This window comes from Prionailurus viverrinus, chromosome A2 (genome assembly GCF_022837055.1).
Source record: "Prionailurus viverrinus isolate Anna chromosome A2, UM_Priviv_1.0, whole genome shotgun sequence".
In the NCBI taxonomy this organism is placed as follows: Eukaryota; Metazoa; Chordata; class Mammalia; order Carnivora; family Felidae; genus Prionailurus; species Prionailurus viverrinus.
In genome coordinates, this window is record NC_062562.1 from 63,093,716 (window position 1) to 63,121,306 (window position 27,591).

Sequence of the window (27,591 nt, forward strand, 5' to 3'; positions counted from 1 at the left end):
TTTTGAGAGAGAGAGAGACAGAGTGTGAGTGGGAGAGGAGCAGAGAGAGAGGGAGACACAGAATCCGAAGCAGGCTCCAGGCTCCGAGCTGTCAGCACAGAGCCCGACGCGGGGCCCGAACCCATGAACCATGAGAGCGTGACCCGAGCCGAAGTCGGACACTTAACCGACTGAGCCACCCAGGCACCCCAAGAAGTAGATTTCTAAAGCTATTTTAGAAGCAAAAAAATAAACTCTTCTTGAAGCATCAGGAATCATCTCACATTAGGTGGGAAGATCTCTCCGTTAGCAATGCCAATTCATTCATGCGTGTACCATGTAACTCCCGGCGAAGCCTGAGAATTCTTTTAAGTCTGGGATATGAAATACAAAGAAGAGAGACACTCGTCCATTCTGTTTTGAGTTTCCTGGCAATTGCAGAGCCGGGTGCATAGTGGGAACTCAATCCGCGTGGAAGGGACGGGCAGAAGGCTGTGAGGACGGTCAGTTCGGGCGAGCCAGCACTGTCCCTGCAAACATTAGAATTATGCCCCAGGGTTCACTTGTCCCCAACAGGTCAGGCCAAGTTCCCAAAGTGCAGTCTGTTGGGAGGTGTGGCTAGAGCCACTAGGGGAGAATTCGGGAGATGCCGAGGAGGGATGGAATCCCAGGGCTTCGAGGGGGCATCTGAAGCCTTCCGAGGTCACTGGTCCCACGCAACGTCATGACGGTAGATGTATCCTCATTTGTTGGGACGGGGTCATTTTCTCTGTTCCTTTTGAACTTTAGGGTGAAATACTTCTGTGAAGACCAAATTGTTTTTCTCCAGCTTCATGTAAACCTTCCTGTTTCCCGACTGGCCATGTACATACATCATGGATGTGTGTGCACTTTGAAAAAACATGGCGTCTTTAATCAGGATTTTTCTCCATGGATACCTGCTCACCAGTGTCCATTAGCTTATGTCACACCTGTGATACTTTATAACCCATAATGTTGGTCTCAATTAAAACTGAGACCATGTGTCACCACCCCCCACCCCGACCCCATACTCCTCACATGTAGGAAAAGAGACATTGACCACCTGGCCTGAATTTCAAACACTGTTATATGGTTTTTACTTCAATCCATCTGTTTAAATGTTGGAGCATACCGAGTCTGACTTCCTTTTTACATGTTCATGTGTTTCCTAGCCCCACCCCCCAAAAAAACCCCAAAAAATCTAACTCTGGTACCTGATATCTTCAAGCATAACATGCATTTTCAATGGGGTTATTTATTTATTTATTTATTTATTTATTTTTGACATAGGATTTCTCCCCTGGAAATAAAATAACATTTTCCTTCAATGTGCTCCCTTTCTCGTGTAGAATGGTGTACATGTTCCATCAGTCGGCCTGCAGTGTGCTCCAGGGCATTCGCTTAGTAATAAAAAATAAGAAATCGCTCCATTCCGTTTTCCGCTGTTCTGTGTTCTGCATTTCTGGGCGCAGCGCCTTGGATTTATGGCACTTGAGGCACTGCAGTGAAGAGAAATAATTCCTTTTCACACCAAAAGCTAGCTTGTTAGCATGCTTTCTAGAATGGGCTGACATTCGGCGTAGGCTTCCAGGGTCACGTATGGAAATCACCGCCTGGAGGACGGTACGGCCCCGCCTGCTCTGGTGACGCTGGTCTGTTTGGATTTAGCGCTGAGGGTTTTCCGGGGTCTCCGCCAAGTACTAACATGCTGTTTGTCTCTTGTTGTCCCCGGGCAGTGCCTGCTTTCCACCACTGCCTTCGGCCAAGGAGTATTTTTCGTTACCTTCCTAGAAGGGCAAGAAGCAGGTAAGGGGATGCTTTTTTTTTTTTTTAAAGTGTATTTATTTATTTTGACAGAGAGAGAGAGAGAGAGAGAGAGAGAGAACAAGAGTGAGCAGGGAGGGGCAGAGAGAGAGAGAGAGGGAGAGAATCCCAAGCAGGCTCCGTGCTGACAGCACAGAGCCCAGTGGAGGGCTTGAACCTATGAACCATGAGGTCATGACCTGAGCCGAAACCAACAGTAGACACTTAACCAACTGAGCCACCCAGGCATCCCAAGGGGATGCTTTTTGCTTTTTTAAAAAAGAGTTTCAGTGATTTGGGTTTTTAGGAGTTGACTGTGGTCATGTTGCAAGCACTACGGTAGAAGGTCTTTGTTACAATGTGCAACAGAGTCCTGGGGTTTGATTTAGCTGATGTGAACACCTCTCCCCATCGGGTCACCCTGGATCTGTGTATTTTGTTGAGGCCACAAAAGCAGAAATCAGTGAAGTAGCACGAAAGCAAAATCACAAGGGTTAGATATTAAAGTGTTGTTAAAGCTGCTCCCCCTGGTCGCCTTGAAATATAGGTGACATTAAGCAGGCTGACATTGCATTTGCAGGACTATGATCCACAGGATGGTTTTGCTCTCAGCTGCTCTCAACTTTGCTTTGAGTTTCCAGAACGCAAGAACTCACCCCGCCAAAATCTACCCTGAAAGGGTGTGCGGTCTGACTGTGGCCTTCCCTTCCTTCCAGGGATTCAGTGGAATAACATGTACCAGCCTCTGGAGCAAACAGGTGTGACGTTTGGCTGGGTTTCCTGGATGATTCTCTTTGATTCAGGCCTTTATTTTGTATGTGGATGGTACTTGAACAACTTGCTTCCTGGTAAGAATTTCGCATGTTAGAAGATGCCAAAATCAGCTAAAAAAAAAAAAAAAAAAAAAAAAGCCAAATCCAGTTTAAAGCAATATACATGAATATTAGAATAATTGTTCATTCTTCTTTTTAAATGTAATTATTTTTGACAGAGAGTGTGAGCAGGACAGGGGTGGGGCGGGGGAAGGTAACACACAGCTCTACTGTGATTCTGTGCTTTCTGTTGCAAAGTTGTTGGATCGGCAGAGTGTCACTGTCCTTGTCTGCAGCAGGAGGAAAGCAGATCGTTATCGTCCCGGTTTCATAAAGAGGAAATGAAATGTCCGGGGACAAAGAGAGCGGGACACAGAGTCTGAAGCAGCCTCCAGGCTCTGAGCTGTTAGTGCAGAGCCCGACAGCTGAGGCCCTTCCCCAGCGGAGAGCCTGTTTGGGAACCGGGGGGTAACCCAGACACTATCCAGTTTGGGGCTCAAATTCACGAACTGTGAGATCATGACCTGAGCTGAAGTTGGATGCTTAACTGACTGAGCCCCCCAGGCACCCCTAGAATAATTGTTCATTCTTTAAGTAAGGCCTCAGGGGGCTTGTAAGCTGTATTTTAAAGTTTTTTTTTTTTTAATGTTTATTTATTTTGAGAAAGAGAAAAAGCATGTGCAGGAGAGGGGCAGAAGACGGGGAGAGAGAATCCCAAGCAGGCTCCATGCTGTCAGCACAGAGCCCCAAGCAGGGCTTGATCCCACAAAACGTGAGATCATGGTCTGAGTCATGATCAAGAATCAGATGCTTAACCAACTGAGCCACCCAGGAGCCCTGTGGCAGGTGCATCTGGAGGCCGTGGGAAGGTGGGCCACGGATAGTAGTGGTTTTCCCCTGCTGTGTTTCTGGGGAAGAAGGTATTTATACCACACGCCTGCTCAGGGCGAAAAGAGCAGAAACAGCTTTAAAGGTATTTTTTTGTTTGTTTGTTTAGCTATAATGTTTTGATGATTGCTAAAATTACTTGTGATTCTGTCTCTATATTTTCCAAAGCACCTGGGTATTTCACTTGGCATGTACCTTTAAAGTTAAGAACTAAAGGAGACAGAGAGAGAGAGAGAGAGAGAGAGAGAGAGAGAGAGAGAGAGAGACAGACATGGAGAAAGAGATTCTAATCTGCACATTGAATATGAAGGGACAGAAAACCATCAGTGCATTCTTTTTATAAAACCTTATTTCAGACTTGGGGAGCTCACGTGTCATTTAAGGATGAGTAAAAATCCAAATGAAATGTGCCATTGACAAGATTATTTTACAGAAAAGCAGGAAAACATGGCCTCCAAGAATTAGAGAGCATAAGCCTGGCAAGCTGTACTTTGAACTTTTAGATTGCTTTGTCTGGGGGCTTTGAATAAAATTAAGGAAAGGCAGATTCTAGGAACTAAGAAGTTAAAAAAAATAACTGAAGAATGCCAAGGTGAGATAAAATTGAGAAGCCCTGGGTATTAGAAGGCAGCTAGGGAGCATGAGGGAGGGAGGTTACAAAATGCCTGTGATGTTGATTGTAAAATGTTTGAGGAAGGGGTCACGAGCAAAAGAATAGGGCGGAAAGTCACGGTGGGGATTGGAGGGTGACGGCAAGCCCCTGGAATCAGGAGAGATGCAGACGGGCAGCCGGAAGGGGACGGACAGACGGGGCTCGCAGACATGTGCTCTCTCTGATGAGGAGATGCCCAGACCCAAATGAAACACAATAAAGAAGGAACAGTCATTAACCAGGGAGAAGAAAATCAGGTTTCGCAAAATAAGGGGTTCACCATATCAAGTACAAAGTTAATGAAAAGAAACATCTAGATATAACCTGGAGTCTTGGAGTCCCCAGAGGAGCCTCAACCCCAGCAAAGACAGGTTACTCTGGGCAGTGCAGAGATCAGTGTGAAATTTGGCCAGGAATCCAGAAGGATCTGAGTTCCCCCCTCCTCCTTCAGGACCTGACGCATGGGGATCCTGGTGGGAATGTTGTCTTGTATCAAAGTTAAGGCATTTCCAGCCAGCGACCCCCTGACCCTGCTCACTTCTGCAGGCAAGGCGAGCCTCCGGAGAGAGACAGAGGGGCAGACAGAGAGAGATCCCAGACGGGAGGCCGGGCTCTGGTGCATTTCTGCAGCTTTTGCAAGCGTGGCCGAGTCAAATCTGAAATGGGGCGGCAGCCGCAGCGGGCAGGGCAAGCAGGCAGAGAATGGCTTTGGGTTTGATGATTATTGTGGTAGTCATTATTTGGGATGGCTGCGAAGCTGTATGCCTGTGTGTTGGGGACAGTGCTCCAGTCCCAAGGAGGCCGGGAGGTGTCTGGGGTGGCGTCCGTGAGGGTGAGAAGAGGTGCCCGGGTGTGCGCGGAGGACGTTCCTCCTGGCCCACAGAGGATGTCTGTAACAGGCGCGGGCTGCGGGGCCATGGGTGGGAGCCAGAAGGCTCTCTCATAGTTGCCGTGTCTTCTCAGGGCCGTCGGGGTATCGTGGTCCGACGGAAGGTGTGGCGGGGAGGCTATGGGGGACCATAGGCAGGCCAGAGTGCCCGCGGCTCACCGTCCCCTGCAGGTACTTATCCCGGGCAGGAATTAGACGTGGAGGTGACAGTTCCAGCCCCAGGGGGAGGCGACAAACCAGAACAAGACAGAGATGACAAAACCAGGAAACAGACCACCACTGTTGGGGGGTCACACGCAAGAATCCGTAGCAGAAAGGTGTGACCAATCAGATGACTGATCACAAGCGCGTGTCCACAGAAACCAGTAGCTTGGCTGTGTGTCGGCAGGAAATATGGAGTTTAACGTGACAAGATTTCATTCTCAAGAGCAGTAAAATATCTCCATGTGACTCTAACATCGAAGAGAGTATATATCCAATAAGAACTTAAAAGATTTGGCGAACGTACAGTAGATTTGAATAGATGGAAAGAGATGCCAAGTTCCCTAATGTGGTGATTCACCATTTTCAGCATGTCGACTTTCTCCAAGTTAATGTATGACTTTATATAATCTACACCATTTAGTATGAACCGTAGTGGTAATACAATAAAACCCACATAAGTCATTCACATAAAAATACTAAAAAAGACTTTTGGTTTTAATTGTTGAAGTGTTTCTCAGGGATAGCTAGAAATGTAAGTTAATGACAGTGGTCAAAAGTCATTGAAAACAATGAAGGGGACTGGTGGCCGATGATCACATAGACCCTCACTGTGAATTGTCAAGGATTAAAATGGTGGAGCACGGGGGCACCTGGGTGGCTCAGTCGGCTAGGTGTCAGGGTCTTGATTTTGGCTCAGGTCATGATCTCACAGTCATGGGATTGAGCCCTGCTGAGCATGGAGCCTGCTGGAGATTCTGTCTCTCCCTCTCTGCCCCTCCCTCCCTCACACTCATGTACATGCTTTCTTCTCTCTCTCTTTCTCTCTCTGTCAAAATAAATAAATACACTTAAAAAAATAACAATAAAACGGTGGAGGACTCATGTAATAACAGTAGAGCAATGGAAGAGATTAGAAAGTTCGGAAACCGAGTCACCGTAAATAATAGTTCGATTTGTGTTAAAGTTCACATTTTTAATCAATGAGAAAGGATACAAGTTAGACTCATTCATTAATTCATCAGAAGTAAATATTATTAAAGTAATGAGGAAATGAGAAAAGTATGATTTTTTTTTTAGGAGAAGTATGATTTTAGGGGCCCCTGGGTGGCTCAGTCAGTTAAGCGTCTGACTTCAGCTCAGGTCATGATCTCACGTTTCATGGGCTTGAGCCCTGCGTTGGGCTCTGTGCTGACAGCTCAGAACCTGGAGCCTGCTTCCGATTCTGTGTGTCCCTCTCTTTCTGCCCTTACCCTGCTCACACTCTGTCTTTCTCTCTCTCAAAAGTATTAAAACATTAAAAAAGTGAAAAAACAAAAAGAAGTATGATTTTAAAGACAGCAAAGGCCTTTCTAACCATAATGCCAGAGACAGATATACTAAAAAACCAAGTTTCCATTATAAGAATGGGAATCAGCATTTTAAAATATCCACAGAAATAAAATGAAAGGATACTTTACAAGTTTATAAAAACTAATGAATACATGAAGGAAAATGTTAAAATTCTCAAGTCAGGTTTTAGGAAGACAAGTGATGTGTTCAAGGAAACAACTTGAACAGACCATTATATAAAGAAAAATTTATATTTGATAAACATAAAATAGTTTAATGTTGGACAGAGCATAGTATTGCATATACATAGAAGGCTGTTTTCTCCTTCTCTGACTGATGAAAACTGTAATGACTTGGGGAGGATTAGGGCCTTGATTTTTCTGTGTAGGTGTTTAGTTTATGGGAAACCGAAATAATTTAATTATGTGACTCAGGACCTCGGGGTCGTGAGTTCAATCCCCATGTTGCGTGCAGAGTTTGCTTAAACTCTTTACAAAAAGCGTATATTCTCTTTGCCACAGAGATTTAAAGGAACGGCCAGATCAGTTCAAAACAGACGTGCACATAGATGCTCCTGGCACAGTATCTTTGAAAGCAAAATTCTGGCTAACCTACATTTCTGTCTAAGATAGTGGATTGATTACGAATCAACTTTACATTGATAATACGGACTCCTGTGAGCTAGTCACACACTTGTGGTGCTGTGTTTTATAGGAATATACATGGATGTAGGATATGGGAGATCATTGGCTGCTGTGTACCAAACTATGAAATAAGGGATAAAATAGAACCATATTCAGTTAAAATCTTTGAAAAGTTTTCATTCCAGTATAGTTAACACACAGTGTGCTATTAGTTTCCGGTAGATGATATGGTGACTCAGCACGTATGCACATCACCGGAGCTCACCAGGATAAGTGCATCTTTCAAGCCCGTCACCTGTTTCCCCTTCCCCCACCCGCCTCCCTTCTGTTGACCATCAGTGCGTTCTCTCTAGTTAAGAGTCTGTTGCTTTGATTTGTCTCCTTTTTTTTGTTTGTTTTATTCCACGTATAAGTGAAATCATTTGGTATTTATCTATCTCTGACTGGCTTTATTTCACTCAGCATTGTATACTCTAGTTATATCCAGGTGTTTGCAGATGGCAGGGCGTCATTCTTTTCATGGCTGAGTAATATTCCATTGTGTACAAATACCACATATTCTTTATCCTTTCATCAGTTGATGGACACTTGAGCTGTGCCCATAGTTTGGCTATTGTATGTAAGTAATGTTGTAGGGTGCCTTGGGGGCTCAGTCAGTTAAGCATCGGACTTCGGTTCAGGTCATGATCTCATGGTTCATGAGTTTGAGCCCTGCGTCAGGCTCTGTGCTGATGGCTCAGAACCTGGATCCTGCTTTGGATTCTGTGTCTCTCCCTCTCTCTGCCCCTCTCCCACTTGTGCTCTATTTCTCTTTCTCTGTCTCTCTCAAAAATAAACATTAAAAAATTTTAATAAAAAAATAATGCTGCTATAATCATACTAGTGCATGTATATTTTCAAGTTGGCGTTTTCCTATTCTTCTGGGTAAATAACCAGTAGTGGAATTAATGGATCATGTGGTAATTCTATTTCTAGCGTTTTGAAGCACTCTTATGGTGTTTTCCTCAGTGGCTGTATCAGTTTACATTCCCACCAACAGTTCAGGAGGGTTATCTTTTTTCCCACATCCTCACCAACACTTTTTATTTCTTGTCTTTTTCATATTAGCGTTCTGACTGCTGTGTGTTAATACCTCATTGTGGTTTTGGTTTGCATCGCTGCTTAAGTGATGGTGAGCATCTTTTCATGTGTCTGTTGGCCATCCTCATTTCTTTGGAGAAATGTCTGTGTCTCTTGCCCATGAAAAAAAATTTTTAACGTGTATTTATTTTTGAGAGAGAGAGAGACAGAGCGCGAGAGGGGGAGGAACAGAGAGAGGGAGACACAGAATCTGAAGCAGGCTCCAGACTCCGAGTTGTCAGCACAAAGCCCCACGCGGGGCTCAAACCCACAAATCACGAGATCATGACCTGAGCTGAAGTTGGATGCTTAACTGACTGAGCCACCCAGGCGCCCCATTAACATGACATAGTTTAAAAAAAAACTTTTATTAATAAAATGTAGTGCATTTCACAAAACCCTGCTAATTTGAAAATATTTGGTTCTACATTTGGGAAAAGCAGTCTCCAATCTTTCGTCCCGAATTTGTGTGGTAAGAGCTCCGTGAACCGTTACAGCCACGCCGTGTCGAGTTTTCGGGAACGTTGAGCTGGCATCACGTGGCTGGGGGGGTTTTCTGAAATGCTGAACACTTCTGCATCAGACAGTGATCTTTCAGTGGTTTGCAAGGTGTTTGCATTCCTGGAAAACTCAGTGTGTGTTAAAACTGCACAGAAAGTTGTCCTAGGCTCCACTGGCTATACTGGGACGGGCCTCCCAGAATGCAGGTCAAGGGCAATTCTTTGTTGGGCTGGGTCGTTCTGCCCTTTGTAGGACCCTCACCAGCCCGGTTGCCTGCCCACTAAAGGCCATCAGTGCCACCCCCATTTATTAACCATGTTGTTTTGTTTTCTGCATATCTGATGCTCTAACATCATGGGGCCTCACTGACCCAGGAGGAGCTGTCCCCCCAAGGGCAAGCCGATTCCAAGAGACAGTAGAGGACTTGCTCATGAGCTCACTTTTTATAGGCAAACCAGCATCTGGAGCTACCCCCTCCTCTGTAGGCCATCCTATCCCGGGCTGTCATCACCCCTGGGCAGGGGACCAAGCAGCTTGGGGGCGGCCTCTGTGCTCCAGAGCCTGTTGAAATTATTCAAATACCCAACCTCAGCCTGCTGCCCCGCCTCACTTGTTCGCATCTCCCCTCTCCCTCTGTCTCCCGAGAGACCCTGGTGCTTCCCCGCGTGGCCCCGTGTGGCGCCGTGGGCTCCCTGCTCCTGGGCACTGAGCAGCAAACTATCTTTACAGGGCACCTGTCTCCTGATCCGTTGGCCGCCCTGGGCCTGAATAATGATAACAACCTACCGTTTCCAACACCCGTGCACTGGGCCAACCCAGACTACCCCTTCCCACGTTTCCAGAACGCCTCTGCGAATGTCCTGTGCTGAGATGCACAGTTGGAAAGTCCCCGGTGGGTAGGGAGGACCCCCTGGACGGGGGCGGGTGAGGCGTGTCTCCACCTTCTTCTGCCTGTCTTCTCCGTGGAGTGAGGGGGCAGGTGCAGACCCCAGCATCCCTCACCCTGGTGTCTGAGCGGGAGGTTCTGTAAGGATCCAGGTTCGAGGTCACCGGTGGGTCTCCGTGCCTGTGTGCGTGCTCCCCGGCGGACATCTGGTCCTCCCAAAGACTCTGCTTTCCATAAACCCTTCTTTATGTGCCTCCAGTGAAATTTGATTTCCTCGATCTGTCTACTTTCATTGACTTCTGCTTTTATCACTGTCAGTTTTGGGGGGCAATGCTAATGAGTTTCCTGGCCTGTGCCAGCCAGCAGGCAGCTCCCCTGCAGGGGACAAGCTCTGTGGATACACAGGGCCTTTGCGTTGATTAATGTGCCCGATTCCATATGGTGATGCGAGCAGGGTGCTCGTGCTCTTAGCGTGCACGTGACATAAGACACATTTGCCTCTGCACGCCAAGGGGGAGTGCAGGGGACCGCTTCGGAGCCACGTGGCCTCCCCCCATCCATTTACATTAATAGATTCATTAGCAGGACTTTAAAAGTGCAAACAGATTAGAGCTGGGATGGTTTAATTAGCAAATCAACCATTAATATCCAATTTGTTTCTCATCTCTATTTTCTGACCTGGTAGTTTCTAACTCCAAAAGGCCCCTGCGGTGTCTCCCATCCTTCCTGTCTCTGTAGCCTGGACCCAAGATCAGGTGTTGCTGAACCTCGTGGGGACCGTTCGGTGTCCTTGAAACTCGTGTCTGTGCGTCTAGGTGCCCCTTTACCCCTGCTAATGCGGACTCGGACTCCCCAAGGTGCTTTATTCTCTGTTCTCTTGCCCTTCCAGCAGGTGGCGCCCACTCACGCTGTCAAGGGCAGTGACCCATGGTCACCGGAGAGAGGTCGCTCAGCAGAAGACCACCTCTTGGTGGGGGGTTTGGTGGGGTTGTCATCTGCCGGCTCCTTATCTCTTTTTATATCTGCAAACTCCTCATTCGTGCATGTGCATGGGGCCCCTGTATTCCCATTAAGGCAGCTGAAGACACTGGGGTGTGCAGGAGGTGAGTCGTGTCTCCAGACCTGTTTGCGTCGAGGGCAACATGCTCTTGCTTCTGGCCTGTGTTCAGAGAGGCGCGTACCACGGGGCCGCCGCAGCTCAGCAGCCTGTGTCCTCCGACAAGTCTTGCTGGGCCCCTGTCCCTTGGGGGAAGGAGGGGTGATAATAGCACGCCCCACGTCGGGTGGTCGCAGGACCATGTGAATGAATACAGGTGGAGACCCTGGCCAGTGCCAGAAGGGAGACCCTGGGCAACAGGATGCAATTATCCGTGAGCCGCTCATCCGCTTGCTGGTTAGGGGTAGTTACTAGTTCTCTGGGGTCTTGGGGAGCATCCGGCCTGTATCTGTTTTCTAGGGCGGACGCGGGCTGAGGCCCACAATCCAGGCGTGGGGAGGGCTGGCTCCTCCTGAGGCCCCCTCTCCTTCCCGTGTCCTGTTGATCTGCCCTCACTCCCTGTCTGTGCCCCAATCCCTACCTGTAGGGACACCGCATGACCTCACTGAATCCAAATTATCTCTTGAAAGCCTTCCTGCAAATACAGCCCTGTACTGAGTTACTCGGGGTTAGGATTTCAACGTGAAGTTTGGGGCACACAGCTCAACCCATAAGAGATGGTGGCTGTTAGGTCAGATGACCAGCTCCCCGCCTTCCTTCACTTTCCCGGTCCTCCTTTGCGACTGTGTCTTTGAATCCTTGGGTTAGGCGGGGTGATGGTCACGCATCTGCCCTTGGCCGGAGGGTCAAAGTGCAAGATTGTCCGCGTAGGCCTTTTATCTCTTAAGTGACTTGTCGGATTCCCAGCACTCAACCAAACTTAGGCTGGAATGGGTGCATTAAGGAAAATTGAGAGGCATTAGTAATTAAATCCACGTGTCATGGGGGCAGAGTGGCTATGAAGTGGGCTGCAGTGAATTTGGAGCATACGTCTGAAGAATGCCGATGTTTCCTATGGAAATCTTAGCAGTGTGTATTCTTTGTGCATGTTTTAGCGGGTTAATGCCTTCATGGTATTAATCCATGTCCGGTAACCATGCAGAGGACAGAGGAGTGACAGACGGGAGGATGGCGGGCTGGGGCGAGGCTTACTCTGGGGAATATTTAGCAGTTGTGCGTCTCTCCTTTTATCTTTAATAAATACCTGCCTGTTCACTGAGCGCTCAGAAGGCCTCTTGAGGGAGGTGGCTGTGAGGGGGCCCAGCCGCCGGCCGTGGGTCAGGCTGGAGAGTCTGGGCTCCCCGCATGGCTAATACCCATGCCCCCGGTTGTCATCGGGTCCTGTATGGGGTGTGCCTTCAACACGTTAACGTGGAACAACATTTTATAATACTTGGCTAAGCCATTCTCTTACAGAATCTTCCAAGGAGAAAAAACTGGTTTTAATTGTGTCTTGTTTTTTTAGGAACTTTTGGATTAAGGAAACCATGGTATTTTCCCTTTACCGCGTCATACTGGAGGAACTTGGGTGGTTTCGCGGCAAAGAGACCACACGCTCCCACTTCTAACCTGTCCTTCTCCAGCGAGAACTTTGACGATAAAGGTTTGTAAAGAGTAGCCTTATTAGATGCGCGTCTTCCCTTCCGGTCTGTTTTGTTTTTGTTTTTCCTCCTGGTCGAGTCTCTGGAACTTGGTGTGCCTTCCTCAGCTGCCCGCTTCCGGGGATCGGTCTCGGGCTCAGAAACACAGCTCAGGGCAACGTCGTAAGAAAGGATCCCCTGCTGAGGTTTGCGTTGGGGGCCAGAACCCTGGAGTGTCGATGCACCTGTTGTCTGTAGCCCCGCTGTGGGCTGGGTGCGTCTGTGCGTGCGTTCTCTGTCTGCAGGACGAAGCTTCTGCTCTAACATGAATTTATGTGAGAAATAAAAGGAGAGGTGGTCAGCCGTCAGGTGTAGTGTGCTGTAGAAATTGCAGAGCGTTTCACACACGCTAGCTTATTCGTCATGACTGAGAGGAGGACCATCACTGCCCTGTCAAGGCAAGGAGCGTGCTTCCCAGTGGTGAGGGCAGGACCCCCGTCCATCTGGGCTCCCCTTATGCCCCTTCCACAGAAGCATGACTTCAGGGGCAATTTACAGATACACAGGCTCCCATCATGATAGTTTTATACCACAAGTCAACATTGTAAGGTAACCTTTTTTCTTTTCTTTTTTTTTTGTTTTTAGATTTTTAATGTTTATTTGTGAGTGAGAGAGAGACAGAGCGCAAGCAGAGGAGGGGCAGAGAGAGAGGGAGACACAGAATCCGAAGCAGGCTCCAGGCTCTGAGCTGTCAGCACAGAGCCCGACATGGGGCTCGAACCCTTGATCCATGAGATCATGACCTGAGCCAAAGTCAGACACTTAATCCAGTGAGCCACCCAGGTGTCCCCATAACCTTTTTTTCTTTCTTTCTTTTTTTTTTTGACTACACAAGTCAAATAGGAATCTTTTAGGAAATTCGGAACATACCACACCACAACAGACTATCACTCATGGGCACTTTGGTGCGTAACCTGCCTGTGATTTTCCCTCTGCATACGTACAAATTGTGTGTGTGCATGTTCCTTTTTCTTGTCTTACGAGATGCATAACAGTAGGGCACAAAAGTCTGTCATCAGCCACTCCATTTAATTGAGGCCATTATGTAATTTGCCTCTTGCTTTTGGTAAGGAAGGGTGTTAGAGTTGTGCGTGTTCCACGGAGCTCTAATTCGAATCCACGGCAGACGACTGAATTCGTAAGTGTGAGCACCACTGGGAGTCCTCCAGGCTGAATCTGCCTCTTCTCCTCAGGGTCCTCGCTGCAGATCGGGGAGGGAAAACCAGGAGGTCCCCCGGGCGTCGCCCTGCTGTCTGTGACCAAGGAATATGAGCGCCACAAGGCGGCCGTCCGAGACCTGACCCTCACCTTCCACAGAGGCCAGATCACTGCCCTGCTGGGGACCAACGGTGCCGGGAAAACCACAGTCATGTGCGTGTCCTTTCAGCCTCGTCAAATGCGGGTTTGATTCTAAAAAATGTCAGTTTACCTGTGAGACAGGAAGCTTAGGTTTCTTTTCTTCCTTTTGGTTTTGAGACGGAGTCGCTGTGTGCTTTGGGACAGACAGCTAGTGGGGAGTGCACAGCAGCCGCCCTTGGCTGGGGGCAGACGGGGCTTTACCCCTTTACCTCTAAAAAGACCCTGAAGTCTTTTATCCCCTACACATAACACATCGTGATTTTACTTTAGTCTTTGAGCGTCCTATGACGCTTCCCATCTTATCGCTACGCTTAAGTTTGTTCATGTATCTATGGGAAGATGAAACTTGGGACCAAGTCTGCAAATGTTTTAACCAGCTGAGTATTTCTTTTTTCATGTTCTGCTTTTTGTGTGCTTGGGCTTTTTTTGTGAAGGCTTGGTGTTTGGTTTGGGATCCAATGGCTCCAGGTTTGATTAAAGAATCAAATTGTGGAATCCCAGAGGAAAAACGAACTCAAAGCGTGGGGCTCACGCAGCAGCCCTGAGCTGCCTGCAGAAAAGGGTCTCGTCCCGGGAAAAGCCCCAACACAGTCAAACTTGTCCCAGGAATAAGGACATTTCTCTCGGTTGTGTTTTCATACGACTAACGTGCACTTAGTTAAACGTGAAAAGTATTATTTGCTTTGAACTTCCTAAGAAACGTGGCAAAGTAACATGTAGAAAGCTTCAGAAATTTCAATTAAAAATAGAGAAACAAAGAAAAGTTTTCCTCTTGGCTTGGATTGTGAAATAGAGCCGGAGATCCCACTGAGCGTTCTTGTAGGGTTTTCAGACTGGAAAAGTAGGCATTCTGCAGAGAATGAGTCAGAAAGCCAGCTTTGGGAGTACACTTTTTTCTTTCTTTTAAGTTTATTTATGTATTTTGAGAGACAGACAGAAAGCACGTGTATGGGGAGGAACGGATGAGAGAGAGAGAGAGAGAGAGAGAGAGAGAGAGAGAGAGAATCCCAGGCAGGCTCCACACCATCAGTGCAGAGCCCGATGTGGGGCTCGAGCTCACCGTGAGATGATGACCTGAGCCGAGCTTAAGGGTCAGATGCTTAACCAACTGAGCCACCCTGGCGCCCCTGTATAATTTCTCAGAGATGTGGAAATAGTCTAAAACCTAAATAATACACTTTCTGAGATAAAGCAGCAGAGCCAGGCAGTCCTCGGGCTCCCTTCAAGGAGGCCATGCAGGCGAACTTCCTGATTTGACATGGACAGTGCACCTGAGAGAAGCCAGGAGCTCCCGGCCACGGAGTTGCACGTCCAGGCTTGCGTTCTACTAGGCTTGTGTCTCTACTCAGGAGGACTTAAGGAAACACGCCATCTCCTTCCCTGGTTTCCATGTCTGTAAAACAAAGTCGGATTTTACCGTCTTAAGCTCCCATGCCACTAGAATGTCTATGATCAGCAGGTTTAGGGGAGTATAAACATCATCATAAGCCCACGGCTCCGAGATTAAGCCACCCATCCTGCTAAGCTCCTTCCGGCTCGTCACCGTGTAAAAGCGGGTCCTTGGACGGTCACCCCGCATCCCTCTGGGTTGCTGGCATTGGGAGCAGCGGGCTCCTGGGTCCTCTGCTGATTTGTGGTCTCCGGCAGATCCATGCTGACAGGGCTCCACCCGCCCACTTCCGGAACCATCACCGTCAATGGCAGGAACCTGCACACAGACTTGTCTGCCATCAGAAGGGAGCTCGGGGTGTGTCTTCAGCGGGACGTCCTGTTTGACAACCTCACCGTCCTGGAGCACCTGGTCCTCTTTGCTTCCATCAAGGCGCCGCAGTGGACCCGGAAGGAGCTGTGCCAACAGGTCAACAGGTTAGCGCCCGCCGTGTCTTTGGTAGTGACGGGTGTACAAAGAGGTGCTTTAAAAGTACCTTTGGTGTCTTTGCTTATGAGAAGAGGAGAGCTAGCAAATTGTCTTTAACTGTGGAGTTAGGACACAGCCGCCAGCATTGGAAATTCCAGAGAAAGCTTCTCAGGGAGGACTCTGAACTTGACTTGGCCTGTCCTTGGGGTCTAGATGGGTGAGCCCACGTGGGAACGTGTGGCCGAGGCTGCGCGTGGAAGGTTTGTGTCTGGAGCACGGGGCCGGGTGTGTGTCCTGAAGTGAAAGAATGGGGGGTGGGCCGAGAACTAGCTCCTGGGGCCCAGCTGGATCTGCTAAAGGGGGTCAGACTTCTTCACACAAGCAGGTGCACATGGGCAGGGGAGGGCCAGCAGCTGCCGCTCTGGTAGACTTGTCCTGCGGCCCCAGGGTAGAGAGCACAGCCCTGGGGAAGACTGGGGACAGAGGCCGCTTTGAGCGGGGGACCGTGGCAGCGTGAGGGGTGGCAGAGCCAGTCGAGGGGGAGAGAAGAAGTCCCAGAACTGAAGACTGTTCAATGTCGGAAGGAGCAGACTGTGTGGACCAGCAGGATGTCCAGGGTGGGGAGGGGAGGAGTCCGGTGGATGGCTGAATGCATTTCCGGTCTCCCTGGACCAGAAGGAGGAGGGAGGAACCGGAGGTCCCTGGTGGGAAATCAAAGCGGTGTCTCGGGGATGAGCTCGGAAGGACAGGTGGGAGTGGGGACAGCAGCCTGAGTCACGGACAGCAGCTGGGTGGACGGTAAAGTTTATTTATTTCGAGAGACAGAGCGAGAGAGAGTGGGGGATGGGGCAGAGAGAGTGGGGAGAGGATCCCAAGCAGGTTCTGTGCTGCCAGGGGCTCAATCTCACAAACCGCAAGATCGGGAGCTGAGCTGAAATCAGGAGCTGGACTGGGCCGGCTGGCCTAGTTCAGGAGGCGAGTCGGGGCTCCTGCTCTGAGAGCAAGTGAGGCCAGAAGAGGTCACGGGTGCTGAGCTGGCAGGAGGGGCTCTCACCGATGCGGGGTGAGGTGGGGGGGGGGATGTCCCCAGCAGTTCTGGCCTCTGCTCAGGCAAGCGGAATGTGGCGTTGTTCCTGGAAAAGGAGAGGGCCGACTTGGGAAGGAGGTAAAGTCATGAGTGCATCTTACAGGGGTGAGTTGGAGGGGCGGGACATGTCTGATACCAGAGCCCCTGCGGCACTGCGTTTAACACCTTCTGTGCCGGGCACTGCCGCAGCCACCTGCGGGCAGCTTGCTACAGAGTGTCTCCCGGAGACGGGGATGGGGCTCAGCTTCCAGGCTGGGGAAGCCAGAACATGGCCTGGGGCTTGGCTGCAGCAGGGCTGTGCTGCCTGTCCCTTGGGCCGGTTGCCGTGCCGCACAGTCTGGGGTGCAGATCTGTGGGAAGCAGACATTTGCTGAGGGGAGAAAGGGGGTTCGCAGGCACATTTCTAGTGTTGCATTTCAGACACCCATTAGGAGATCCCAGGGGTCTGAGGGGATGCTCAGGCAGTGCATGCAGGGGACAGGGGCTTAAATATGCACTCTCAGGGCCATGGAGGGCGGGCGGCAGGTGCACGGGTCAGGTGGGGGAGTGGGCAGGCAGGCAGGTGAGGGGGCACCAGGTAGGTGGGCAGGCAGGCTGGTGGGTGGTCAGGCCGGTGGGTGGGCCAGCACCCCGACAGCACGTGGGAGCATCTGGACTGACGCAGCCTGGGTCACCATGGAGCCCACGTCTGGGCCGTCAGTCCTGAAGGGATCTTGCCTGAACAATCCGTCGTCAGGCTAAGATGGGTCTAGCAGCACACATGGGAATCCTAGAGAGGTAAAGTGAGCCAGGGTCAGAGATTTTGTCTTGTCAGTGAGAAGACACACAACAAAACAAGACCACGAACCAGACCATGAACCAGAACATGGTGGAGGGAGGAATTCTCGGGGCTCAGGATCTGACGTAGAGCAGGAGGTAGAATCCGCACCGTGGTTACCTCGAACGCCCCATGGAAAGCCGTGTTGGACAAAGACTCTGAGCTGGTTCTCTGCCACCTTGGGCCCCCACTTTCCCACACCTGGAAGGGTCCGCGCCTGGGCTGATGTCAACCCCACAGAGGTGGCCGTGTTTAGGAACCAGGGGGCGTGGACATATCACATCCCTCTGGAGACACACTCCTGTTCTGATGGCCGTATTAAGTCTCTGGGGCAGGTGGCATCTGAACCCGGTGGAAGGAGCCTCAGGGGACATCAGCCCATAAAATCACGTGGTGCACCACACTGCATGTTCACGGTGGTTTCTTCTGTTCCTCGTCTGTCCACGGTCACGCTGTGGGCAGCTTACGTGGGCCTCTGAGGACATTCTCCTCTGTGGGGGCCTCCTTTACCTCTCATGGCGTGCTCCGGAGAGGCCCATAATAGCAAGAACCGTGCTCGTGACTGTGGAGGCTCGGACGCGCGGGGAGACCGTGTGTTTTGTGCACTGCAAGCCTGTCTTGAATTTGAGCGGGCACTTCGCGAGGGATGGCTGTGATTGGCCGATTGGGTCTGTAAGACCTAGATTTAAAAAAAAAGGGCCCAGGTCACCACCTATTCTAATTTTAAAAAATGGCACATGCTCCGTGTCACGGCAAACTCTGCAATTATGATTGGGTTTAAATCAAATGCTACTTGGACTTCGTCTTTTTTTTTTTTTTTGGATGTAGGCGACCTTAACAGTTATCTGTTTGCAGCGTGTTACCTAGAAACCAGGCCGATTTGTACAAAGCAATCTGTGTGAGATCACATTTTAGGATAGCAGCTCCTGATTAGAGGGAGCAGAAACTGAAGACACGGGGTTTAGAGCCAGCACACCCCGAACTGGGTTCGGCGGCACCACCCGATTCCCTTGACGCACAGGATTGTTAAGATGTGAGTCAAGGGAGACGGGACCCCTGGGAGAATCTTCCGAGTGCGTATCTGTCAGGATGTCAGGTCTCTACTGTTTTGCCCTTGATTTGCCCTTGATTTGACATCAAGAAGTCAGAAGAGGAACTTGATCAGGACTTCAGTCAGGGAGATGTCGCTATGGGGCTCTTGGAGTTCTGGCACACACCGTGGGGCCCCAGGTGTTTGAGGGTGGTGAGGTCGTCAAGGTCTTGTGTGCAGGTAGATAAGGGAGGACAAAGGACTGGGCGCTGGGCAGGTGGCAGTGGACACAGTGTGGAGACAATGGATAGATGAGCAGGACCACCCAGGGGGCGGGACGGAGAGACCGGTCGGGAAGGGGAAGACAAGTCCGCTAAGGAGGAGCTTGGTCAAATGCATCAGATGCTATTGAGGGTCAGGTCCAACGAAGGCTGAGGGGCAACCTGTGGATTTCGGGTGTGGAGGTCGTTGGTGACCTCGACAGGAGTTTATTTATTTGAGGGCAGGTGGTGGAGGGGAGAGCGGCAGAGAGAGAGAGAGAGAGAGAGAGAGGGAGGGAGGGAAGAAGAATCCCAAGCAGACTCCACACTGTTAATGCAAAGCCTGACAGGGCTGGAACCCATGAACCTGGAATCATGACCTGAGCTGAGATCAAGAGTTGGACCCTCAACTGACGGAGCCACCCAATCGTTCCAAGGGGACATCACCCTTGGAGGCAGGGAGGGCCCTGTGTGAGTGGGGGACAGTGGGCAGCTGAGCCTTTGGGGTTGAGTGACTGCCAGAGGCCAGGACTAGCTGGGAAAAGGGATGTGGTGGACAGAGGGAGATGCAGGGCATCGACCTCTGGAGGACTGTGGTTTCTGGAACGACAAGGCCCCAGGTGCAGCTGGCTGTGAGTGGGTGGAATCAGGTTCAGGTCAAGGTGGTGGAGGGGTTTGAGGTTTAATGTCACAACGTTCTTGAGGAGACCTGCTTGGGGACACCTGGCATCTTTCTGTTTGTTTTCTGAGCTGATTGATCTCTGGTCAACATGCCTGAGTTGGGTTTAACAGCTGTATTGGAATCACCCAGGTGGGGCCGTGTCGGTGGGCCACGTCTAATTGGTGACAGACGGTCAAGATTGTTATCTGCAGAAAATGCTCTGTATCCCGCCCTGGGGAGCTACGTGAGCTCTTTCCGGGCCAGGATGGAAAGGTTGTAAATAATGACACAGACAGGACACATTTACTTAAGCATCCGACAAGCAGATCCTTGGGGTTTCACCCAAGTGTCTTTGCTTAGGCTTCTGGAACTTTCTAGAATCGGATGGTTCTTGCTCAACTGTGCGGAACCCTTATGATTCCTCTGGCGTCCGGCCTCCTATCTGACTGCATGCTGGCGAGCCGGGAGTGGGAAGGATGCTCGCAGCTTAGCGGGCAGGGAATCCTTGGGCTGGGGCCAGGCTTGGGGAAGAAAGAACACGATGGAAGAAGGTGAGGAGGGGGTGAGTGTCTGCCGAGTTAATAGGGTGCCACAGCGGAGGGGGAAAGAGGAGACCGCAGAAGGAGGTGAAACTTTGCAGGGGGAGGCCTTCCAGGCCCCGGGCGTTTGGGATCCAGAGCCCCGCGGGAGGGCATCGACGGCTGACCTTCACATGAATGGACTCTGACAGTTTATACTTAGCTTGTGGCATTTCACGGGAACTTCCCGACTCCTGAGTCAGGAAGGCAGGTGGATACTGACGTGGGGCCGGGGGGCCCCGACTCAGAGGCCTTCCCCGGACCACCGTGTGGTGCATGGTGGAGTGGGACCTCCGCTTTGCTCCTTCTGACCCCAGCAGTGCACACTCTGGTGGAAATGCTGGCCCCTCGGCAGAGGGCACGGTGACATGAAGAGAGATACCTTGTCTGGAGAGGAGACGAGTCTCTCCCGAAGACGGTACTTGGTGGACCCCTGCTGGGCAGGCCTCGCACGGGGCCCGTTGGGCGTGATTTCCCCAGAGCCTCAGGAAGGCCGGTGCCTCCGCGTCGGGACTCTGGAGCGCACGACGCTTCCAGGCCTCCTCCGCCTCCTTGCTCGTCCTCGTTTGTGGGGTGCCGTCCGCAGTGGAGCTGCGAGGTGTCGAGGGGGAACAGTGAGGGCCCCGCTCTTGTTTCAGAACCCTGCGGGACGTGGAGTTAACGCCGCATCGGCACAAACAGACCCGCGTGCTCTCCGGAGGCATGAAGAGGAAGCTGGCCATCGGCATCGCCTTCATCGGTGGGTCGGGGACCGTGGTTCTGGATGAGCCGACCAGCGGGGTGGACCCCTGCTCCCGCCGCGGCATCTGGGACATTCTCCTCAAGTACCGAGAAGGTAGGAACGGGGCCGTGGCGCTGTCTTCCAGGGACGCTGTGGTGCGGGCAGAGCAAGGAAGGCCTTCTTCTGTGAGGGGCCGGGTCGTCCCCCCCGGGGGGACACATGACCTTTTCCAGAAGAAGCAGCTGTCACGAGAGCTGACAGAGATCTGTCTGTGATACGGCGTCTCTGTAGTGCCTGGGATCACTTCCTTTGAGTCCCATCTTCCCAACTGACTTCGCGATGGGGTTATCAGTGCAGGCTGTATGTGATTTCAATGAAGACTGTACTCCTCTCGGGGCGCCCGGGGGCTCAGTCGGTTGAACGACCAACTCTTGATTTTGGCTCAAGTCATGATCCCAGGTTGTGGGATGGAACCCTGCGTCGGGGTCTGCACTGGGCGTAGAGCCTGCCTGGGATTCTGTCTCTGTCCCTCTCCTCCCCCACCTGCTCTGTCTCTCTCTCTCTCTAAAAAGAAAATTGAGCTCCTCTGAATTGTGTGCCATCGTGGAATCCTAGGTGATTAGAGCAGGTGTCCTTGCTGTGACGTAGGATGAGCCCTCCTTTCCTCGGGTGAGGAAACCGGGGTACGCAGAGATGGGCATGGGGTTTGCTCACAGCTATAGAGGGGGCTCGGGGAGCCCGGGTGGCTGGGGACTCCGGGCTGAGGGGTCCCTGTATCACCTGTTTTGTCCTGGGTTTCCAGTTTAGGGCGTGGGATGGGCAGATACTCACTCCCCACTTGGGACTCCTTCTGTGATCCTGACAGCCTCGGAGCATTGCCCCGGTGTTTCACACAGAAACACCCCAGTCGGGAAGGAAGCAGGGGGAACAGGGTGACTTAGCTTGTGACTATGGAGTCTGGAGAAACTCTGCTTTGCTTTTCTCTCTTCCCTTTTGAGTACAAGACCTGACTTGACCTGAGCCTTCTCCTCCCTGGGGGAGATTAGGATTTACTGCTTAAGAAATACACAGAGCGGGGGCACCTGGGGGGGCTCAGGCGCTGAAGCGTCCGACTTCGGCTTGGGTCATGATTTCACGGTTCGTGGGTTCGAGCCCCGTGTCAGGCTCTGTGCTGATGGCTCGGGGCCTGGAGCCTGCTTGGGATTCTGCGTCTCTCTCTCTCTCTCTCTCTCTGCCCCTCCCCCACTCGCTTGTGTTCTCTCTCAAAATAAATAAATCAATTAAAAAAAAAAAAAGGAAAGACTCAGAGAAGGAACCAGAAAGAAGCCCTGTATTCTTAGCACTCAGAGGGCCGCGCCCAGAGGACCCAGGCCATCACGTGTCTCCTCAGGAAGGAAAGATACTTCATCCTAAGGCTGGGCTCAGGGAGGAAGATGGCACTAAGGAAACGTGAAATAACAATCCTGTTCCTTTTGGTTCCAGAAACGTAGGGGGGGGTGTGGATGCAGAAGACAGAGAAGAAGCAGGGAAATGGAATGAGCAGATGGTGGCTTTCTGTTCCCTTCTGGGTGTGGGCCTGGGATGGGGTGGGGCTGTACCACCACCAGGGGGTGACCCGGGAGGGGGGTGGGGCTGTACCATCAGGGGTGACCCTGGCCGGGGGTGAAGCTGTGTCAGTGGCTTGGGCTCATCTGACCTCCTGCAGCCTCACTGCTGTTTTGGAGGCCCAGCGGAGCGCTGGGGCCAGGGAGGTGCCCATGGTCCACATCCCACACATTCACGGGTGCCAGGCTTTGGCACTGAGGGGGAGACACGTCTGTCAGAGATTCTGACTGCGTCAGCAGGGCAGAGGCCCAGAGAGTGGGGAACGCTCTGTGCTCAGATCTGACCCTTTCTGGGCCTTGCCTAAGCTCCCAGGGTCATCTGGAGACCACAGCACAAGAGATCCTGACCCTTGCCCATAAAATGGGAGCCCCTGAACCTCTGTGCCAGAGACCGAGCCCCACTTAAGGGAAGGAGGAAACAGAGATAAGCTAATTAATTAATTTATTAATATTCATTTATTGTTGAGAGAGAGACAGAGCGTGAACGGGGGAGGGGCAGAGAGAGAGAGGGAGACACAGAACCCGAAACAGGCTCCAGGCTCTGAGCTGTCAGCACAGAGCCCAACACGGGGCTCGAACTCACGAACTGTGAGATATTGACCAGAACCGAAGTCGGACGCTCAAACGCCTGAGCCCCCAGGCTCCCCGAGATAAGGCTAATTTAAACTGCACTAAGTCATTTCCCTGCCACTCCTGAGTTGGGGCTGATGAAGAAGATGTGCCAGCAGCCGACCAGCACACAGCTTCCATCGTCCCCGAAAGCGTGAGTTGCGGTATGCATCAGCTAGCAAGGCTGCTGTTCTCCCACACTTTAAAAACTAGAGATGGAATCTTCCAGGGTTGAGTCATGAACACAACGGTATCTCTGGACAGAAAGCCGATGCGATAGAATGTCCCATCCCGTTGTTATAACTTACTTGTTTTCTCACTGTCCTTGGTCGGCAAGCAGTGATTTCTGTCTCCAAAAAGGACACCCAGAGGGCTGGCTGTTTCGTCTCAAAGGCGGGCCGCTCTGACTCAGGGTAGTGAGAGGTAAGCAGCTGAGTTAGGTGGTCCCTCTAGGAAAACATGTGCTCAGGAATCAGAATGGATCGCTGATTCTGGAAAGAACCCCACACTCCCGGGTGACCGTGTTGTAGCTTAGTGAAGCAGATGTAAGGACTGAACAAAAACAGTTGTTCCCTGCTGAGTAGAAAGAGGCTTTTCTGCCTGCACACCAGCGCCTGCAGGGCTCGGTTGGCCTGGGGCTTATCCGCGTGTTCCCTGCCTTCCTGGGCTCCCTTGGAAGAATGAGGAAGGACAGGATGCCTGGACAAATTAACACGGAACTACCTAATTCTCCGACTCACACTCTCGCTGCACATGACCCTGGAGAAATGATCACATTCCTGTGTGTGTGAGTGTTTCCGCGTGTAGGGTTTTGGGAGAAGTAAGTGTACTGTGGACGAAAGCGTGTGGCTCCATATCTGGTCCTTGGGTGCTCGGTCAGTGAGCTTGTCGTTACTATCATTAAAATAGACAAGAGGAGGGGCGCCTGGATGGCTCAGTAGATTAAGCATCAGACTTTGGTTCAGGTCATGATCTCACAGTCTGTGGGATCGAGCCCCGCATCGGGCTCTGTGCTGACAGCTCGGGCCCTGGAGCCTGCTTCGGATGCTGTGTCTCCCTCTCTCTCTGCCCCTCCCCTGCTCATACTCTCTCTCTCTCTCTCAAACTGAATAAAACATTTAAACAATTTTTTTTTTTAAGAATAAAAGCATATGAGGGGCACCTGGGTGGCTCAGTTGGTTGAGCGCCAGACCTCGGCTCAGGTCATGATCTCACGGTCCGTGAGTTCGAGCCCTGCGTCGGGCTCTGTGCTGACAGCTCGGAGCCTGGAGCCTGGTTTGGATTCTGTGTCTCCCTCTCTCTCTGCCCCTCTCCTGCTCACGATCTGTGTCTCTGTTTCTCAAAAATGAATAAATGTTAAAAAAAAAAAAGACAAATTTAAAATAGACAAGAGGAGGTGGAGGTGGGGGATACCACTTTTGGAAGGAGGGGCATGGAACATACCACGGAATCCATGAGAGACAGGAAAGCAGCATCTTATAAAGTAATGCTTTGCAGTTTGGGGGATGTGTCTTCTTATCCCCTGAGAGACCATCCTGGGTCGATAATCAATATCTCTGGACTTAATATACTTTTATTTTTTTTGGAATGTAAGTTCTGTTTGACGTTTATTTTTAGACCATTGTCTGGTGTGGGAATGCATCACCCCAAGTGTAGGTTGCACTAATCCCAGGGTCTAACCGGCCCCGAATCCCAGATCAGGGACTGAGCAATTTTTAGTAACCTCGAAGGACCTCTGGATGGGAGGTTGGCCTTGATCTTTGGGACACAGCTGTGGTGAGGGCGGTCATGGCACCCACTTGTTGCGCTGGGGTCTACATTTCATGGTTTCCTTTTGGATGCCTTTATCTATCTATCTATCTATCTATCTATCTATTTATTTAATGAATTGGGGAGACTAGTCTTTTCATCTTTCTGCTTTATTAAAAAACATCAAATCAGGGTTCCTGGGTGGCTCAGTTGCTTGAGCGTTCAACTTCGGCTCAGGTCATGGTCTCACGGTTCGTGGGTTTGACCCCCACGTCCGGCTCTGTGCTGAGAGCTCGGAGCCTGGAGCCTGCTTCAGATTCTGTCTCTCTCTCTCTCTCTCTCTCTGCCCCTCCCCTGCTCAAGCTCTGTCTCAAAAATAAACATTAAATAAAAACAAACATCAAAAAAATTAGTGATGGGCTTTCAGTCGTGTCCGGGATCCCCTGGGGGCCTTCCTGGTGCCCGTTCTGACGCCCCTGCCTTGGGACGCAGGTCGGACCATCATCTTCACGACCCACCACCTGGATGAGGCTGAGGCGCTCGGTGACCGTGTGGCCCTCCTGCAGCATGGCCGGCTCCGCTGCTGCGGTCCCCCCTTCTGCCTGACCCAGGCCTACGGCCAGGGACTTAGCCTGACACTCAGCAAGCAGGTACGACACACAGTGACCTAGGTATGTGGGAGAAATGCCCTTCCTGTGTGGGGCAGAGGAGACAAATTTGGCCATCCTGTGACAGAGTTTTACACTTCGGACTCAAATCAACTGAACGAATATTGATTCTGAGTCCAGTGTTGCCCGTAATGCTGCTGTACTATGAAGGGAGGCCTGAGGGCCTTGGGGTCTCAGTACATGTGGAGGAAAGGGTGTACCTGAGAACGAAAACATGGTCACTGTGGTGTGTGCACAGCATGGTCAGGAGCCGGCAAGGTGGGGGTCTGCTGTGGGCTCCTGGTGGTCGGGGAAGGGGGGCACTGAGCTGCAGACTGCGTTTCCTGGTGGCCCCGGACAGGGACTTACCGTGTTATGGGTGGACTGGAGAGGGAGTCGGTAATTGAGTGGAAGTCTCTGTACACAGCGGCCCGGATGCCAGAAGAAATCCCCCAGGGCTGAGCGGAGCAATTAGCCCCTGTGACCCCAGTGCATTTGCACTAACAGAGGCATCAGATGAGGCTCAAAAGCACCTGATTGGTAACAGCATCCGCTGGGTCTGGCCAAGCAGTATCGTAGCCCAGATGCTCTACAAGTATTTTTCTTCTTATTTTTTTAAATGTTTATTTATTTTTGAGAGTTGAGAGCAAGAGAGAGGCAGAGAGTGAGCAGGGGAGGGGCAGAGAGACGGGGAGACACAGAATCTGAAGCAGGCTCCAGGCTCTGAACTGTCAGCACAGAGCCCCACACTGGGCTCAAACCCGTGAACTGTGAGATCATGACCTGAGCTGAAGTTGGACACTTAAGTGACTGAGCCACCCAGGAGCCCCTGGAAGTATTTTTCTGACAGTGACTGTTCTTTTCGGAGGCTAAAGCTTTATGATAATGTAGTGAGGGACCTCCGGGGTAAAAGGTACATTTCAGAGGTCCTGTCAACCGGAGCCTGGCAGAGGTGGCTGTGGGGTTGGGATGCAGGGGCTGTGGGCCCTGAGTCAAGGTTCCTGCTTCCTCTCTGACTTGGGTAAAGTATCTTGCTGTCCCAAGGTGCCTCCTTCCCTCCGTGGTTGGATCCTCGTCTCCCCTTTAAGAAGACCCAGCCCTGTATCCTGTAGTCCCCTTGCTAGGATTGTCCCCAGGCTCAGGGGGCCCCTGTGCGTATAGCCCTCCCCAGGCCTGTCCGAGGAGCCTGGTGACCACGGCCAAGATGGGCGTGCGGGTCTCACCTTGTTGGAATTACCACCAGAGATTTATTTTTAAAAAGGAAGAAGTACAGGGGAGCCTGGGTGGCTTGGTCGGTTACACACCCAACTCTTGGTTTCTGCTCAGCTCATGATCTTATGGTTTGTGAGTTTGAGCCCCATGTCGGGCTATGCACTGACGGCGTGGAGACTGCTTGGGATTCTCTCTCTCTCTCTCTCTCTCTCTCTCTCTCTCTCTCTCTCTTCTCTCACTCTCTCTCTCTCAAAAATAAAATAAAATAAACTTAAATAAATAAAAAGAAGAAGTACACCGTGTCCTAGAAATGCCCGTGGCTTAAATGATATTTCTCGACGTCGCTGCTTTGAATTGGAATTTCAGACGTGGCCTCAGATGACGTAAAGTCGGTATTTTTGGATTAACGAGCCTTGCCGTTTTCTCGCCCCCTCTGTGGGACGGCCAGCCTTCTGCTCCGGAGACCGATGACCTGAAGCACGCCGCTCGTGCCACGTCTCTGATCCAGACCTACATCCCTCAAGCCTTCCTCAAAGACAGCAGCGGGGCTGAGCTGGTCTACGGCATTCCCAAGGATGCGGACAGAGCCTGCTTCAAAGGGCTGTTCCAGACCCTGGAGCAGAACCTCGACCATCTGCATCTGACCGGCTTCGGGATTTCAGACGCCACACTGGAAGAGGTACGTTCAGCTGGTCGGGTGCGCTTTTGACTGACTACGTTTGGTTTGCCACCCTGCGTCGGTGGTGAGGCGGGGGTAAGGCAGTGGGGAGGGCGCGTGACGGAGAACATGGCCGATTTATTGTTTCCAGGGTCTGATCAGTGCCACACACCACGTAAGCCAATATGGACCGGAGCACGCCCCATGGGTCACTATCGTTCTTTAGGGAAAATCCGCATTTTTAGATTTGAGAGCTTTGATGTCTTTACTCTGGAGTCGTTACACGTCTGAACGCTTGTCAGTAGTCGGGAGGTGGCTTGCCTTGTCTCCTCATCTGG

General features: G+C 51.2%; 1 protein-coding gene across 9 annotated transcripts in view; it reads left to right on the top strand.

Moving 5' to 3' along the window:
• Positions 1 to 27,591, top strand: part of ABCA13 (ATP binding cassette subfamily A member 13) — a 395,893-nt gene that overhangs the window by 174,233 nt on the left and 194,069 nt on the right. For 7 of the 9 annotated variants that reach the window (XM_047839515.1, XM_047839531.1, XM_047839563.1 and 4 more), the window contains 8 exons: positions 1,737 to 1,806; positions 2,520 to 2,651; positions 12,229 to 12,366; positions 13,597 to 13,774; positions 15,410 to 15,628; positions 20,692 to 20,888; positions 25,229 to 25,386; positions 27,044 to 27,274. In XM_047839515.1, the coding sequence (XP_047695471.1) occupies positions 1,737 to 1,806; positions 2,520 to 2,651; positions 12,229 to 12,366; positions 13,597 to 13,774; positions 15,410 to 15,628; positions 20,692 to 20,888; positions 25,229 to 25,386; positions 27,044 to 27,274 (1,323 nt within the window). The remainder of the gene's footprint in view (positions 1 to 1,736; positions 1,807 to 2,519; positions 2,652 to 12,228; positions 12,367 to 13,596; positions 13,775 to 15,409; positions 15,629 to 20,691; positions 20,889 to 25,228; positions 25,387 to 27,043; positions 27,275 to 27,591) is intronic. The other 2 variants (XM_047839521.1, XM_047839537.1) reach the window with 2 other exon arrangements.